General features: G+C 46.4%; 1 protein-coding gene across 12 annotated transcripts in view; it reads right to left on the reverse strand.

Moving 5' to 3' along the window:
- Positions 1–16,349, reverse strand: part of LOC110501253 (protein phosphatase 1 regulatory subunit 12A) — a 63,695-nt gene that overhangs the window by 31,343 nt on the left and 16,003 nt on the right. For 2 of the 12 annotated variants that reach the window (XM_090214518.1, XM_090214533.1), the window contains exons 2-12: positions 16,005–16,135; positions 15,306–15,424; positions 12,333–12,489; positions 9,319–9,463; positions 8,512–8,586; positions 5,950–6,035; positions 4,812–5,020; positions 4,217–4,326; positions 3,748–3,981; positions 2,328–2,410; positions 1,742–1,828 (exon numbers count right to left, since the gene is read on the reverse strand). In XM_090214518.1, coding sequence (XP_090070644.1) covers positions 1,742–1,828; positions 2,328–2,410; positions 3,748–3,981; positions 4,217–4,326; positions 4,812–5,020; positions 5,950–6,035; positions 8,512–8,586; positions 9,319–9,463; positions 12,333–12,489; positions 15,306–15,424; positions 16,005–16,135 — 1,436 coding nt within the window. Of the gene's footprint in view, positions 1–1,741; positions 1,829–2,051; positions 2,411–3,747; positions 3,982–4,216; positions 4,327–4,811; positions 5,021–5,949; positions 6,036–8,511; positions 8,587–9,318; positions 9,464–12,332; positions 12,490–15,305; positions 15,425–16,004; positions 16,136–16,349 lie in introns of all 12 variants that reach the window. The other 10 variants (XM_090214541.1, XM_090214524.1, XM_090214507.1 and 7 more) reach the window with 7 other exon arrangements.

The raw sequence follows: 16,349 nt of genomic DNA on the forward strand, positions 1-16,349 counted from the left end.
CCTGGCTATGTCCTGGTGTATCTTGGTGTATCCTGGCTATGTCCTGGTGTATCCTGGTGTATCCTGGCTATGTCCCTGGTGTATCCTGACTATGTCCCTGGTGTATCCTGGCTATGTCCCTGGTGTATCCTGGCTATGTCCCTGGTGTATCCTGGCTATGTCCTGGTGTATCCTGTTGTATCCTGGCTATGTCCCTGGTGTATCCTGGTGTATCCTGGCTATGCCCTGGTGTATCCTGTTGTATCCTGGCTATGTCCCTGGTGTATCCTGTCTATGTCCCTGGTGTGTCCTGGTGTATCCTGGCTATGTCCTGGTGTATCCTGGCTATGTCCTGGTGTATCCTGGTTTATCCTGGTGTGTCCTGGTGTATCCTGTCTATGTCCTGGTGTATCCCGGCTATGTCCCTGGTGTATCCTGGCTATGTCCTGGTGTATCCTGGCTATGTCCCTGGTGGATCCTGGTGTATCCTGGCTATGTCCTGGTGTATCCTGACTATGTCCTGGTGTATCCTGACTATGTCCTGGTGTATCCTGACTATGTCCTGGTGTATCCTGGCTATGGCCTGGTGTATCCTGGCTATGTCCTGGTGTATCCTGGTGTATCCTGGCTATGTCCTGGTGTATCCTGACTATGTCCTGGTGTATCCTGGCTATGTCCCTGGTGTATCCTGACTATGTCCTGGTGTATCCTGGCTATGTCCTGGTGTGTCCTGGTGTATCCTGGCTATGTCCTGGTGTATCCTGGTGTATCCTGGCTATGTCCTGGTGTATCCTGGCTATGTCCCTGGTGTATCCTGGTGTATCCTGGCTATGTCCTGGTGTATCCTGGCTATGTCCCTGGTGTATCCTGGTGTATCCTGGTGTATCCTGGCTATGTCCCTGGTGTATCCTGGCTATGTCCCTGGTGTATCCTGGTGTATCCTGGCTATGTCCTGGTGTATCCTGGTGTATCCTGGCTATGTCCTGGTGTATCCTGGCTATGTCCTGGTGTATCCTGGCTATGTCCTGGTGTATCCTGACTATGTCCTGGTGTATCCTGGCTATGTCCTGGTGTGTCCTGGTGTATCTTGGTGTATCCTGGCTATGTCCTGGTGTATCCTGGTGTATCCTGGCTATGTCCCTGGTGTATCCTGACTATGTCCCTGGTGTATCCTGGCTATGTCCCTGGTGTATCCTGGCTATGTCCCTGGTGTATCCTGGCTATGTCCTGGTGTATCCTGGTGTATCCTGGCTATGTCCCTGGTGTGTCCTGGTGTATCCTGGCTATGTCCCTGGTGTATCCTGGTGTATCCTGGCTATGTCCCTGGTGTATCCTGGTGTATCCTGGCTATGTCCTGGTGTATCCTGTATTGCTCTAACATACATGTCTGTTTTCTGCTTTGCCACCTTCCTGTTAGGTTCTGGTTTTCCGTCCTGCAGGAAGTTGGTACAGAGTACCTTGTTCTATGGCTGGATTTACTATCATCTTAACGCGATGCATGCTCTGGCAGCGAGAGAGCAGAGTCTACCGGCCACGTTATGACGTACTGCGTGTATCTTATCTAACAAATGGTTCAACCAACCAAGCGGAGTTTCCTGTCTGAACCTGGTTAAAGAAAGGCTGAATGAACATAATATTCAGGAGACATCCAGCGACAATACTGAACACACAAACACCACAGAACGGGAAATTCACACTTCAATCAGAAGCCCCAAGAGTGGGAAGACACACCGATGGACGGAGCCAAGGCTGTAGGACATACCTGAGAGGCAAGGAGGGGGTGGAGCTACTGAGATCACATCCTGTGCTATTGAGGCGGCGGGTGTAAGAGGCGCTACGACTCAGCCAGCTGAGAGAGAGGGAGAGAGAGAGAGGAGGAGGGGTGTAAGAGGCGCTACAACTCAGCCAGCTGAGAGAGAGGGAGAGAAGGGGGGGGGGGGGTGGTGCAGTGAAGCTCAAAACCTGTTTAGCTATTCTCACAAACGCACTCAGCCACACACACACAGTGAAGCCGATGAGCAGCCTTTCACTTCCATTCCGTGACAGCATCATGTGAGGCAAGCTGAGCCCACCTGCTAGTGCTGTCTGGGTTGCTGTCTGGTATACTGAAGAGACGTCTGGTTGGACTGGGGTTCACAAACCTGCTAGTGCTGTCTGGGTTGCTGTCTGGTATACTGAAGAGACGTCTGGTTGGACTGGGGTTCACAAACCTGCTAGTGCTGTCTGGGTTGCTGTCTGGTATACTGAAGAGACGTCTGGTTGGACTGGGGTTCACAAACCTGCTAGTGCTGTCTGGGTTGCTGTCTGGTATACTGAAGAGACGTCTGGTTGGAATGGGGTTCACAAACCTGCTAGTGCTGTCTGGGTTGCTGTCTGGTATACTGAAGAGACGTCTGGTTGGACTGGGGTTCACTCTGGCAGTCCTGGGTTCCTGAAAGTACAAGGACGTTTGATGATCTATCAATATCTAGCTATGAATAGTTTCAAACATATCACTACTAACTAGATGGTCCAGTCTAAGAGGACAGTAGTGATGTCGTTGGTCCAGTCTAAGAGGACAGTAGTGATGTAGATGGTCCAGTCTAAGAGGACAGTAGTGATGTAGATGGTCCAGTCTAAGAGGACAGTAGTGATGTAGATGGTCCAGTCTAAGAGGTCAGTAGTGATGTAGATGGTCCAGTCTAAGAGGACAGTAGTGATGTAGTTGGTCCAGTCTAAGAGGACAGTAGTGATGTCGTTGGTCTAGTCTAAGAGGTCAGTAGTGATGTATTTGGTCCAGTCTAAGAGGACAGTAGTGATGTCGTTGGTCCAGTCTAAGAGGTCAGTAGTGTATTAGAGGTGGTGATGTGGTTGGTCCAGTCTAAGAGGACAGTAGTGATGTAGATGGTCCAGTCTAAGAGGTCAGTAGTGATGTCGTTGGTCCAGTCTAAGAGGACAGTAGTGATGTAGATGGTCCAGTCTAAGAGGACAGTAGTGATGTAGATGGTCCAGTCTAAGAGGACAGTAGTGATGTAGATGGTCCAGTCTAAGAGGACAGTAGTGATGTAGATGGTCCAGTCTAAGAGGACAGTAGTGATGTAGATGGTCCAGTCTAAGAGGACAGTAGTGATGTAGATGGTCCAGTCTAAGAGGACAGTAGTGATGTAGTTGGTCCAGTCTAAGAGGACAGTAGTGATGTAGATGGTCCAGTCTAAGAGGACAGTAGTGATGTCGTTGGTCCAGTCTAAGAGGACAGTAGTGATGTAGATGGTCCAGTCTAAGAGGACAGTAGTGATGTAGATGGTCCAGTCTAAGAGGACAGTAGTGCATTAGAGGTAGTGATGTAGTTGGTCCAGTCTAAGATGTAGTTGTATTTCCTTGATTCCTTGTGTTCTCTCTCCTTGCGTACTTCTCTAAATAGATTAGAGGTTGTTTTGTGAAGGAAATGAGGAGAGGAATCAAAGAAATACAATGAGGAGAGGAATCAAGGGAATACAATGAGGGGACGAATCAAGGGAATACAATGAGGAGACGAATCAAGGGAATACAATGAGGGGACGAATCAAGGGAATACAATGAGGAGACGAATCAAGGGAATACAATGAGGGGACGAATCAAGGGAATACAATGAGGAGACGAATCAAGGGAATACAACTCAAATTCACCCTGTGATGCTCCTGTACTGTATCTGTAAAGAATCAACAGTTGTCACAAATAATTCTCAGCCTGTGATGCTCCGGTACCTTTTAAAGGTGTGTTTTTACCATCAATGTGGTCTGGTTCCAGTACCTTGGTGTCTGTACTGGTGTCAGAGCTGAGGCGTGGGCTGGAGGCAGAGCGGATCATACCCAGGCCCGACTGAGGCGCCCCGCGGTTGGACTCCTGGCTTGGGTCGGTGGTACCTGAAGGCCCCAGGGTCACAGAGCTGCCTGCTTTACGAAGAGAGGTCCTCCAGGAGCCAGGGGCAGCACCAGGGGCTGAGCTAGGTGCTGCCTCTGGGGCTGGGGGCTTCCCTGGGTCCTGCTGCAGAAGGAGAGAGAGATGTACGATTCACTGATCAAATCAACTTAGATTAATGACCTGCCAACAGAGGTAATAAAAGACAATTTACCAAATCACTTTAAATAGTCAATAGCAGAGTGCACAGGTTGTTCATCTGAGTCCCCCCCAGGCCGTAGCTGACTCCATCACCAGGGAGATACCAAGTCATAGCTGCCCTACCCAGCATTCTGGCGTTTAAACACCAACAGAAACATACCTTTTTAACAGTGTTTCCTGAAGTGCTGGTTGCCATGGAGGTAGCATGGGGGGAGGAGCTGTTGCGTTTGTTGTTCAAGTTGTTGATGATCTCTCGGTTTTTGGCTTTCTCTGCAACAATCACCATAAGCCAGTTAATGACATGATTCTCTGCAACAATCACCATCAGCCAGTTAATGACATGATTCTCTGCAACAATCACCATCAGCCAGTTAATGACATGATTCTCTGCAACAATCACCATCAGCCAGTTAATGACATGATTCTCTGCAACAATCACCATCAGCCAGTTAATGACATGATTCTCTGCAACAATCACCATCAGCCAGTTAATGACATGATTCTCTACAATAGAACAACTCCACATGATTCCCTACAATAGAACAACTCCACATGATTCCCTACAATAGAACAACTCCACATGATTCCCTACAATAGAACAACTCCACATTGGGTTTCAGTCTTTTAGGTATCTGTCATGACAGGGTTTAGGTCCATTCCATTTCAATTCAGTAAACTCAAATGTTACTTCATGAATGGACTAGACTGAAATGCACTTGACACCAGGGAAACTTCATTTTCTCTCAGTCGCTCACCTGATTCTGCATCGCTCTCAGACTCGTCCTCCTCTTCTTCTGAACTGGAGCTGCTGGAGGCTTGGGCCTGTCCCTGTGTCCCATGCTGAGTCTGTACCCCCTCCTCATCCTCATCCTCAGCAGGGCTGCTGGTCAGGGCAGGGGGAGGGTGCTTCTCCCTCTCGTGGAGGCAGATCTTCTCTCGGCTGCTCATACGAGAGATTGAGGTCCTGCAGGGGAGAGGATGACAGGTAGGCATGGAGGAACCAATCAGTGACGGTGATCACTAAGGGCGAAGACAATCCGTGTGTGTGTGTAAACAAAAACAAACAAAACCAGGATTTGGACTGTAACTGGATCCTGTGTGGGAGACTGAGGGACAGCTTAACTATATGAATACTATTGGATGACCAGGCCATCACTGTAGATAACAACTGTGTCTGATTCTATTGGTAGAGAGGTGTCAGGTGGGTAACAGACAGTGTCTGATTCTATTGGTAGAGAGGTGTCAGGTGGGTAACAGACAGTGTGATTCTATTGGTAGAGAGGTGTCAGGTGGGTAACAGACAGTGTCTGATTCTATTAGTAGAGAGGTGTCAGGTGGGTAACAGACAGTCTGATTCTATTAGTAGAGAGGTGTCAGGTGGGTAACAGACAGTGTGATTCTATTGGTAGAGGTGTCAGGTGGGTAACAGTCAGTGTCTGATTCTATTGGTAGAGAGGTGTCAGGTGGGTAGACCGCGTCTGATTCTATTGGTAGAGGTGTCAGGTGGGTAACAGACAGTGTCTGATTCTATTGGTAGAGAGGTGTCAGGTGGGTAACAGACAGTGTGATTCTATTGGTAGAGAGGTGTCAGGTGGGTAACAGACAGTGTGATTCTATTGGTAGAGAGGTGTCAGGTGGGTAACAGACAGTGTGATTCTATTGGTAGAGAGGTGTCAGGTGGGTAACAGACAGTGTGATTCTACTGGTAGAGAGGTGTCAGGTGGGTAACAGAGTGTGATTCTATTGGTAGAGAGGTGTCAGGTGGGTAAAAGACAGTGTCTGATTCTCTTGGCTCATATCAGTAACACACTAAGCTACGTCTGTGGTTCTGTATCAGTGATTCCTAGGTGGGTAACAGACTGGCACAGACAACAGACATGCTGGGGCACTGACTTGCGTGGTCGAACCGATGCCATATTGATAGGAGGGCTGGTCTCGATGACAGGAGGCTGGGACAGCTTGGCTTTTTCTGTACGCAGCTAGAGAGATATACAGGAAGACATATACAGAGTAAATATACAGGAAGACATATACGGAGTAAATATACAGGAAGACATATACAGAGTAAATATACAGGAAGACATATACAGAGTAAATATACAGGAAGACATATACGGAGTAAATATACAGGAAGACATATACAGAGTAAATATACAGGAAGACATATACAGAGTAAATATACAGGAAGACATATACAGAGTAAATATACAGGAAGACATATACAGGAAGACATATACAGAGTAAATATACAGGAAGACATATACAGAGTAAATATACAGAGATATATACAGAGTAAATATAGAGGAAGACATATACAGAGTAAATATTTATTGATTTATTTATTTTCACCTTTATTTAACCAAGTAGGCAAGTTGAGAACAAGTTCTCATTTACAATTGCGACCTGGCCAAGATAAAGCAAAGCAGTTCGACACATACAACGACACAGAGTTACACATGGAGTAAAACAAACATACAGTCAATAATACAGTAGAAAAATAAGTATATATACAATGTGAGCAAATGAGGTGAGATAAGGGCAAAAAGGCAAAAAAAGGCCATGGTGGCAAGGTAAATACAATATAGCAAGTAAAACACTGGAATGGTAGATTTGCAATGGAAGAATGTGCAAAGTAGAAATAAAAATAATGGGGTGCAAAGGAGCAAAATAAATAAATAAATATTCTGTGAGCTGCTCTGACAGTTGGTGCTTAAAGCTAGTGGGGGAGATAAGTGTTTCCAGTTTCAGAGATTTTTGTAGTTCGTTCCAGTCATTGGCAGCAGAGAACTGGAAGGAGAGGCGGCCAAAGGAAGAATTGGCTTTGGGGTTCACCAGAGAGATATACCTGCTGGAGCACGTGCTACAGGTGGGTGCTGCTATGGTGACCAGCGAGCTGAGATAAGGGGGGACTTTACCTAGCAGGGTCTTGTAGATGACCTGGAGCCAGTAGGTTTGGCGACGAGTATGAAGTGAGGGCCAGCCAATAAGAGCGTACAGGTCGCAGTGGTGGGTAGTATATGGGGCTTTAGTGACAAAACGGATGGCACTGTGATGGACTGCATCCAATTTATTGAGTAGGGTCTTGGAGGCAATTTTGTAAATGACATCGCTGAAGTCGAGGATCGGTGGGATGGTCAGTTTTACGAGGGTATGTTTGGCAGCATGAGTGAAGGATGCTTTGTTGCGAAATAGGAAGCCAATTCTAGATTTAACTTTGGATTGGAGATGTTTGATGTGAGTCTGGAAGGAGAGTTTACAGTCTAACCAGACACCTAGGTATTTGTCCACATATTCTAAGTCAGAACCGTCCAGAGTAGTGATGTTGCTGGGCAGGTGCAGGCAGCGATCGGTTGAAGAGCATGCATTTAGTTTTACTCGTATTTAAGAGCAATTGGAGGCCACGGAAGGAGAGTTGTATGGCATTGAAGCTCGCCTGGAGGTTTGTTAACACAGTGTCCAAAGAAGGGCCAGAAGTATACAGAATGGGGTCGTCTGTGTAGAGGTGGATCAGTGAATCACCAGCAGCAAGAGCGACATCATTGATGTAAACAGAGAAGAGAGTCGGTCCAAGAATTGAACTCTGTGGCACCCCCATAGAGACTACCAGAGGTCTGGACAACAGACCCTCCGATTTGACACACTGAACTCTATCAGAGAAGTAGTTGGTAAACCAGGCGAGGCAATCATTTGAGAAACCAAGGCTGTCGAGTCTGCCGAAGAGGATGTGGTGATTGACAGAGTCGAAAGCCTTGGCCAGATCAATGAATACGGCTGCACAGTAATGTTTCTTATCGATGGCAGTTAAGATATCGTTTAGGACCTTGAGCGTGGCTGAGGTGCACCCATGACCAGCTCTGAAACCAGATTGCATAGCGGAGAAGGTATGGTGGGATTCTAAATGTTCGGTAATCTGTTTGTTGACTTGGCTTTCGAAGACCTTAGAAAGGCAGGGTAGGATAGATATAGGTCTGTAGCAGTTTGGGTCAAGAGTGTCCCCCCCTTTGAAGAAGGGGATGACAGCAGCTGCTTTCCAATCTTTGGGAATCTCAGACGACACGAAAGAGAGGTTGAACAGGCTAGTAATAGGGGTGGCAACAATTTTGGGAGAGTAAATATACAGGAAGACATATACAGAGTAAATATACAGAGTCAATATACAGGAAGACATATACAGAGTAAATATACAGGAAGACATATACAGAGTAAATATACAGGAAGACATACAGTACCAGTGAAAGTTTGGACACACCTACTGATTCAAGTGTTTCCCTTTAGTTTTACTATTTTATAAAATTGTAGAATAGTGGAGACATCAACACTATGAAATAACACACATGGAATCATGTTGTAAAAAAAAAAAAAAAAAGAGTTAAATAAATCAAAAATATATTTTATATTAATAGTAGTGCACTTTATAGGACATAGGATGCCATTAGGACGGCGAAAGAGACTTACAGAATTTTGTTTCTTTGTCAGCTCCTCCAGAGTGTCCACTAGGGTGTCATCTGCTACCTCTAGAGGGGTTTGTCCCTGGAACAAGGACACACATCATTTAGTGCATTGACATTATGAGTGTCCAAAATGGCACCCTATTCCCTGGATAATACACTACTTTAGTAGTGCGCTATATAGGGAATAGGGTTCTATAGGGCTCTGGTCCAAAGTAGTGCACTATATAGGGAATAGGGTTCTATAGGGCTCTGGTCTAAAGTAGTGCACTATATAGGGAATAGGGTTCTATAGGGCCCTGGTCTAAAGTAGTGCACTATATAGGGAATAGGGTTCTATAGGGCTCTGGTCTAAAGTAGTGCACTATATAGGGAATAGGGTTCCATTTGTGTAACAATACTGCTGAGTCAGCATGTAGTACAGATGTGATTACATTGCATGAGCCGTTACATACTCAGCGTGATTGAGATGCTCCGTGTCTGGGCACATAGGGAGACTAATACAGCCCCAGACTGGAGGTGTCATAATACCCATAAAACCTAGCGGTCAAACAGGGAAACGCTTCCAATCGTTTTTCTACCATTCATTATCCTGATAGGGGAAAACCTGTAGGTGTGACTTTTCTATAACTGTGTAAATCTCTCTCGGACAAGGTGACTTTGATCAATAAAATGCAGCTGTATTTACTTTCAGATTGGAACATGCTAATTGTTGCTAATGCTAATGCTAATGCTAATGCTAACATGCGGGGGGGGGGGGGGTGTACTTAATGCTTTGTACATTCAGGGAGTGCGTGTATCTTCTCCCACTCACCACGTTGTTGAGAGCAGCCATCTCACACATGTTGTCAGCCAGCAGAGAACACACCTCCTGCTGTCCCCAGTGAGCAGCAGCATGCAGGGCTGTCCAGCCGTCCACATCACCACTGTCCAAATCCAGACCACACTGGAGCAGGACCCTGTGAGGGGGCGGGGGGGGGAGAGAGAGATGAACAGGGTGAGGGAGAGAGAGAGAGAGGAAGGGGAGAGAGAGAGAGAGACAGGAGAGGGAGAGAGAGAGACAGGAGAGGGAGAGAGATGGAGAGAGAGAGAGAGAGAGACAGGAGGGGGAGAGACAGATGGAGGGAGAGAGAGAGAGAGAGAGAGAGAGAGACAGGAGGGGGAGAGAGAGATGGAGAGAGAGAGAGAGAGAGAGAGAGAGAGGAGGGGAGAGAGAGATGGAGAGAGAGAGGGAGAGAGAGAGAGAGAGAGAGAGAGAGAGATGATCGTGAGAGACAGAGGAGGGGGAGTGAGATGAACAGGGTGAGGGAGAGAGAGAGGAAGGGGAGAGAAAGAGAGACAGGAGGGGGAGAGAGATGAACAGGGTGAGGGAGAGAGAGAGGAAGGGGAGAGAGCGAGAGAGAGAGAGAGAGAGAGAGGGTGAGACAGGAGGGGGAGAGAGAGATGAAGAGAGATGAGGGTGAGACAGGAGGGGGAGAGAGACAGGAGGGGGAGAGATATGAAGAGGGAGAGAGAGACGAAGAGGAAGGGGAGAAAGAGAAGCAGACAACTAGAAAGAGGAGGAGGTTGAGGTAAGGCAAAATGTGAGGTGGTGATGAGGATGACTAACAATCGGGGCAACGTTGAGCATTTTTAGCATGTGTAGCATGTTTAGCATTTTTAGCATGTGTAGCATGTTTAGTATGTGTAGCATGTTTAGTATGTGTAGCCTTTTTAGTATGTGTAGCATGTATAGTATGTGTTGCATGTTTAGTATGTGTAGCATGTATAGTATTTGTAGCATGTTTAGCATGTTTAGCATGTGTAGCAAGGTTAGCATGTTTAGCATGTTTAGTATGTGTAGCATGTTTAGCATGTTTAGTATGTGTAGCGTGTTTAGTATGTGTAGCATGTTTAGCATGTGTGGTATGCGTAGCATGTTTAGTACGCGTAGCATGTCTAGTATGTTTGGTATGCGTAGCATGTTTAGTACGGTCTAGTATGTTTGGTATGCGTAGCATGTTTAGTACGGTCTAGTATGTTTGGTATGCGTAGCAAGTTTGGTACGTTTAGTATGCGTAGCATGTTTAGTACGGTCTAGTACATTTAGTATGCGTAGCATGTCTAGTATGTTTGGTATGCGTAGCATGTTTAGTATGTCTAGTATGTTTAGTATGTGTAGCATGTTTAGTATGCGTAGCATGTTTACTATGTTTAGTAGCACCTGGCCCACTGACTAGCACCCGACCCACTGACGAGCACCCGACCCACTGACTAGCACCTGATCCACTGACTAGCAACTGGCCCACTGACTAGCACCCGGCCCACTGACTAGCACCCGACCCACTGACTAGAACCTGACTAGCACCTGACCCACTGACGAACACCTGACAAGCACCCGACCCACTGACGAACACCTGACGAGCACCCGACCCACTGACGAGCACCTGACCCACTGACTAGCACCCGACCCACTGACTAGCACCTGACCCACTGACTAGCACCTGACCCACTGACTAGCACCCGACCCACTGACTAGCACCCGACCCACTGACGGGCACCCAACCCACTGACTAGCACTTTGACTAGCACCCAACCCACCGACTAGCACCCGACCCACTGACTAGCACCCAACCCACCGACTAGCACCCAACCCACTGACTAGCACCCGACCCACTGACTAGCACTTTGACTAGCACCCAACCCACTGACTAGCACCCGACCCACTGACTAGCACTTTGACTAGCACCCAACCCACTGACTAGCACCCAACCCACTGACTAGCACTTTGACTAGCACCCAACCCACTGACTAGCACCCGACCCACTGACTAGCACCTAACCCACTGACTAGCGCCTGACGAGCACCCAACCCACTGACTAGCACCTAACCCACTGACTAGCGCCTGACGAGCACCCGACCCACTGACTAGCACCTAACCCACTGACTAGCACCTAACGAGCACCCGACCCACTGACTAGCACCCAACCCACTGACTAGCACCCGACCCACTGACTAGCACCTAACGAGCACCCGACCCACTGACTAGCACCCAACCCACTGACTAGCACCCGACCCACTGACTAGCACCTAACGAGCACCCGACCCACTGACTAGCACCTAACGAGCACCCGACCCACTGACTAGCACCTAACGAGCACCCGACCCACTGACTAGCACCCAACCCACTGACTAGCACCCGACCCACTGACTAGCACCTAACGAGCACCCGACCCACTGACTAGCACCCAACCCACTGACTAGCACCCGACCCACTGACTAGCACCTAACCCACTGACTAGCGCCTGACGAGCACCCAACCCACTGACTAGCACCTAACCCACTGACTAGCGCCTGACGAGCACCCGACCCACTGACTAGCACCTAACCCACTGACTAGCACCTAACGAGCACCCAACCCACTGACTAGCACCTAACCCACTGACTAGCGCCTGACGAGCACCCAACCCACTGACTAGCACCTAACCCACTGACTAGCGCCTGACGAGCACCCGACCCACTGACTAGCACCCGACCCACTGACTAGCACCTAACCCACTGACTAGCGCCTGACGAGCACCCAACCCACTGACTAGCACCCGACCCACTGACTAGCGCCTGACGAGCACCCAACCCACTGACTAGCACCTAACCCACTGACTAGCGCCTGACGAGCACCCAACCCTCTGACTAGCACCTAACCCACTGACTAGCGCCTGACGAGCACCCGACCCACTGACTAGCACCTGACTAGCACCTGACGAGCACCTGACGCACTGACTAGCACCTGACGAGCACCTCACCCACTGACTAGCACCTGACCCACTGACGAGCACCTGACCCACTCACTTCATGACCTCTATGTAGCCCTTGGCAGCGGCCACGTGCAGCGCTGTGGCCTTGGTGTTAGGGTGAGGTGTCAACACGCCACTTCCTGCCAGCACCGCGTTGGCATCCGCCAGCATCACCCGCTCTTCTTCCCGCCGTGCCATGTCCACGTCAACCCCTAAGAGGGAGGAAGAGGGACACAGGCAACAGATAGGGACCCAGACTACATAATAATCCCTAGTTGTCCTGCATCTAGAACACCCAGACTACATAATAATCCCTAGTTGACCTGCTTCTAGTATTATAGAACACCCAGACTACATAATAATCTCTAGTTACCCTGCATCTAGAACACCCAGACTACATAATAATCCCTAGTTGACCTGCTTCTAGTATTATAGAACACCCAGACTACATAATAATCCCTAGTTACCCTGCTTCTAGTATTATAGAACACCCAAACTACATAATAATCCCTAGTTGACCTGCTTCTAGTATTATAGAACACCCAGACTACATAATAATCCCTAGTTGACCTGCTTCTAGTATTATAGAACACCCAGACTACATAATAATCCCTAGTTACCCTGCTTCTAGTATTATAGAACACCCAAACTACATAATAATCCCTAGTTACCCTGCTTCTAGTATTATAGAACACCCAGACTACATAATAATCCCTAGTTACCCTGCTTCTAGAACACCCAGACTACATAATAATCCCTAGTTACCCTGCTTCTAGAACACCCAGACTACATAATAATCCTTAGTTACCCTGCTTCTAGAACACCCAGACTACATAATAATCCCTAGTTACCCTGCTTCTAGAACACCCAGACTACATAATAATCCTTAGTTACCCTGCTTCTAGAACACCCAGACTACATAATAATCCCTAGTTACCTGCTTCTAGTATTATAGAACACCCAGACTATATAATAATCCCTAGTTACCCTGCTTCTAGTATTATAGAACACCCAGACTACATAATAATCCCTAGTTACCCTGCTTCTAGTATTATAGAACACCCAGACTATATAATAATCCCTAGTTGACCTGCTTCTAGTATTATAGAACACCCAGACTACATAATAATCCCTAGTTACCTGCTTCTAGTATTATATAACACCCAGACTACATAATAATCCCTAGTTGACCTGCTTCTAGAACACCCAGACTACATAATAATCCCTAGTTACCCTGCATCTAGAACACCCAGACTAGATAATAATCCCTAGTTACCCTGCATCTAGAACACCCAGACTACATAATAATCCCTAGTTACCCTGCATTTAGAACACCCAGACTACATAATAATCCCTAGTTACCCTGATTCTAGTATTATAGAACACCCAGACTACATAATAATCTCTAGTTACCCTGCTTCTAGAACACCCAGACTACATAATAATCCCTAGTTACCCTGCTTCTAGAACACCCAGACTACATAATAATCCCTAGTTGACCTGCATCTAGAACACCCAGACTAGATAATAATCCCTAGTTGACCTGCTTCTAGTATTATAGAACACCCAGACTACATAATAATCCCTAGTTACCCTGCTTCTAGAATACCCAGACTAGATAATAATCCCTAGTTGACCTGCTTCTAGTATTATAGAACACCCAGACTACATAATAATCCCTAGTTACCCTGCTTCTAGAACACCCAGACTACATAATAATCCCTAGTTACCCTGCTTCTAGAACACCCAGACTAGATAATAATCTCTAGTTACCCTGCTTCTAGTATTATAGAACACCCAGACTATATAATAATCCCTAGTTACCCTGCTTCTAGTATTATAGAACACCCAGACGACATAATAATCTCTAGTTACCCTGCTTCTAGTATTATAGAAGACCCAGACTACATAATAATCTCTAGTTACCCTGCTTCTAGAACACCCAGACTAGATAATAATCTCTAGTTACCCTGCTTCTAGAACACCCAGACTACATAATAATCCCTAGTTACCCTGCTTCTAGAACACCCAGACGACATAATAATCCCTAGTTACCTGCTTCTAGTATTATAGAACACCCAGACTAGATAATAATCTCTAGTTACCCTGCTTCTAGTATTATAGAACACCCAGACTAGATAATAATCTCTAGTTACCCTGCTTCTAGTATTATAGAACACCCAGACTAGATAATAATCTCTAGTTACCCTGCTTCTAGTATTATAGAACACCCAGACTACATAATAATCTCTAGTTACCCTGCTTCTAGTATTATAGAACACCCAGACTACATAATAATCTCTAGTTACCCTGCTTCTAGTATTATAGAACACCCAGACTACATAATAATCTCTAGTTACCCTGCTTCTAGAACACCCAGACTACATAATAATCTCTAGTTACCCTGTTTATAGTATTATAGAACACCCAGACTACATAATAATCTCTAGTTACCCTGCTTCTAGTATTATAAAACACCCAGACTACATAATAATCTCTAGTTACCCTGCTTCTAGAACACCCAGACTACATAATAATCTCTAGTTACCCTGTTTATAGTATTATAGAACACCCAGACTACATAATAATCTCTAGTTACCCTGCTTCTAGTACTATAGAACACCCAGACTACATAATAATCCCTAGTTGACCTGCTTCTAGTATTATAGAACACCCAGACTACATAATAATCCCTAGTTGACCTGCTTCTAGTACTATAGAACACCCAGACTACATAATAATCCCTAGTTGACCTGCTTCTAGTACTATAGAACACCCAGACTACATAATAATCCCTAGTTGACCTGCTTCTAGTATTATAGAACACCCAGACTACATAATAATCCCTAGTTGACCTGCTTCTAGTATTATAGAACACCCAGACTACATAATAATCCCTAGTTGACCTGCATCTAGAACACCCAGACTACATAATAATCTCTAGTTACCCTGCTTCAAGGTCTCTCCCTATAGCATCGTCAGGGGGGTAATGACTATGTTAATATGGGTCATTGTGTTAACACCCTACCTTGTTTCTTGATCTCCCCCTTCAACAGTCTCTCCATTGCATCCTCAGTGACCACATCCAGAGGAAGCTCTCCTTCACTGTTCACAGCCCCCACACGTGCACCGTGCTCTATCAGGTACCTGCAACATAGACACACAACATAATGGTTCCTACACACAACATAATGGTTCCTACTCACAACATAATGGTTCCTACACACAACATAATGGTTCCTACACACAACATAATGGTTCCTACTCACAACATAATGGTTCCTACACACAACATAATGGTTCCTACACACAACATAATGGTTCCTACACACAACATAATGGTTCCTACACACAACATAATACACACAACATAATGGTTCCTACACACAACATAATGGTTCCTACACACAACATAATGGTTCCTACACACAACATAATGGTTCCTACACACAACATAATGGTTCCTACACACAACATAATGGTTCCTACTCACAACATAATAGTTCCTACAAACAACACCACAACAATATCAATATATTGCACAGTGCAGCGGTTCTTCATCCTGGTCCCAAGGGGTGCATATTTAACACTACACACCTGATTCCACTGATCAAAGGTTTGATGATGATTAGTTGAGTCAGGTGTGCAACCCCCTTTGGGGTCCCTCAGGACCAGGATGTAGAACCAGTAGTATAGTGGAACGGTGTAATATTAAATAGACACCCACTTGGTGATCTGTATGAACCCACAGGAGGCAGCAGCGTGGAGGGGAGTCCACCCCTCGTTGTCCCCCCGGTTCACATCACTCCCACTCTCCACCAGGAACTGGACCATCTCTGCATTCTCATCTATACACGCCTGGAGACGACAGGAAACACATTGGAAGGTGAGATACGAGAGGACAGGAAACACATTGGAAGGTGAGATACGAGAGGACAGGAAACACATTGGAAGGTGAGATATGAGAGGACATGAAACACATTGGAAGGTGAGATATGAGAGGACAGGAAACACATTGGAAGGTGAGATATGAGAGGACAGGAAACACATTGGAAGGTGAGATATGAGAGGA

This window comes from Oncorhynchus mykiss, chromosome 2 (genome assembly GCF_057628025.1).
Source record: "Oncorhynchus mykiss isolate SJ-2025 chromosome 2, ASM5762802v1, whole genome shotgun sequence".
NCBI classification, from domain to species: domain Eukaryota; kingdom Metazoa; phylum Chordata; class Actinopteri; order Salmoniformes; family Salmonidae; genus Oncorhynchus; species Oncorhynchus mykiss.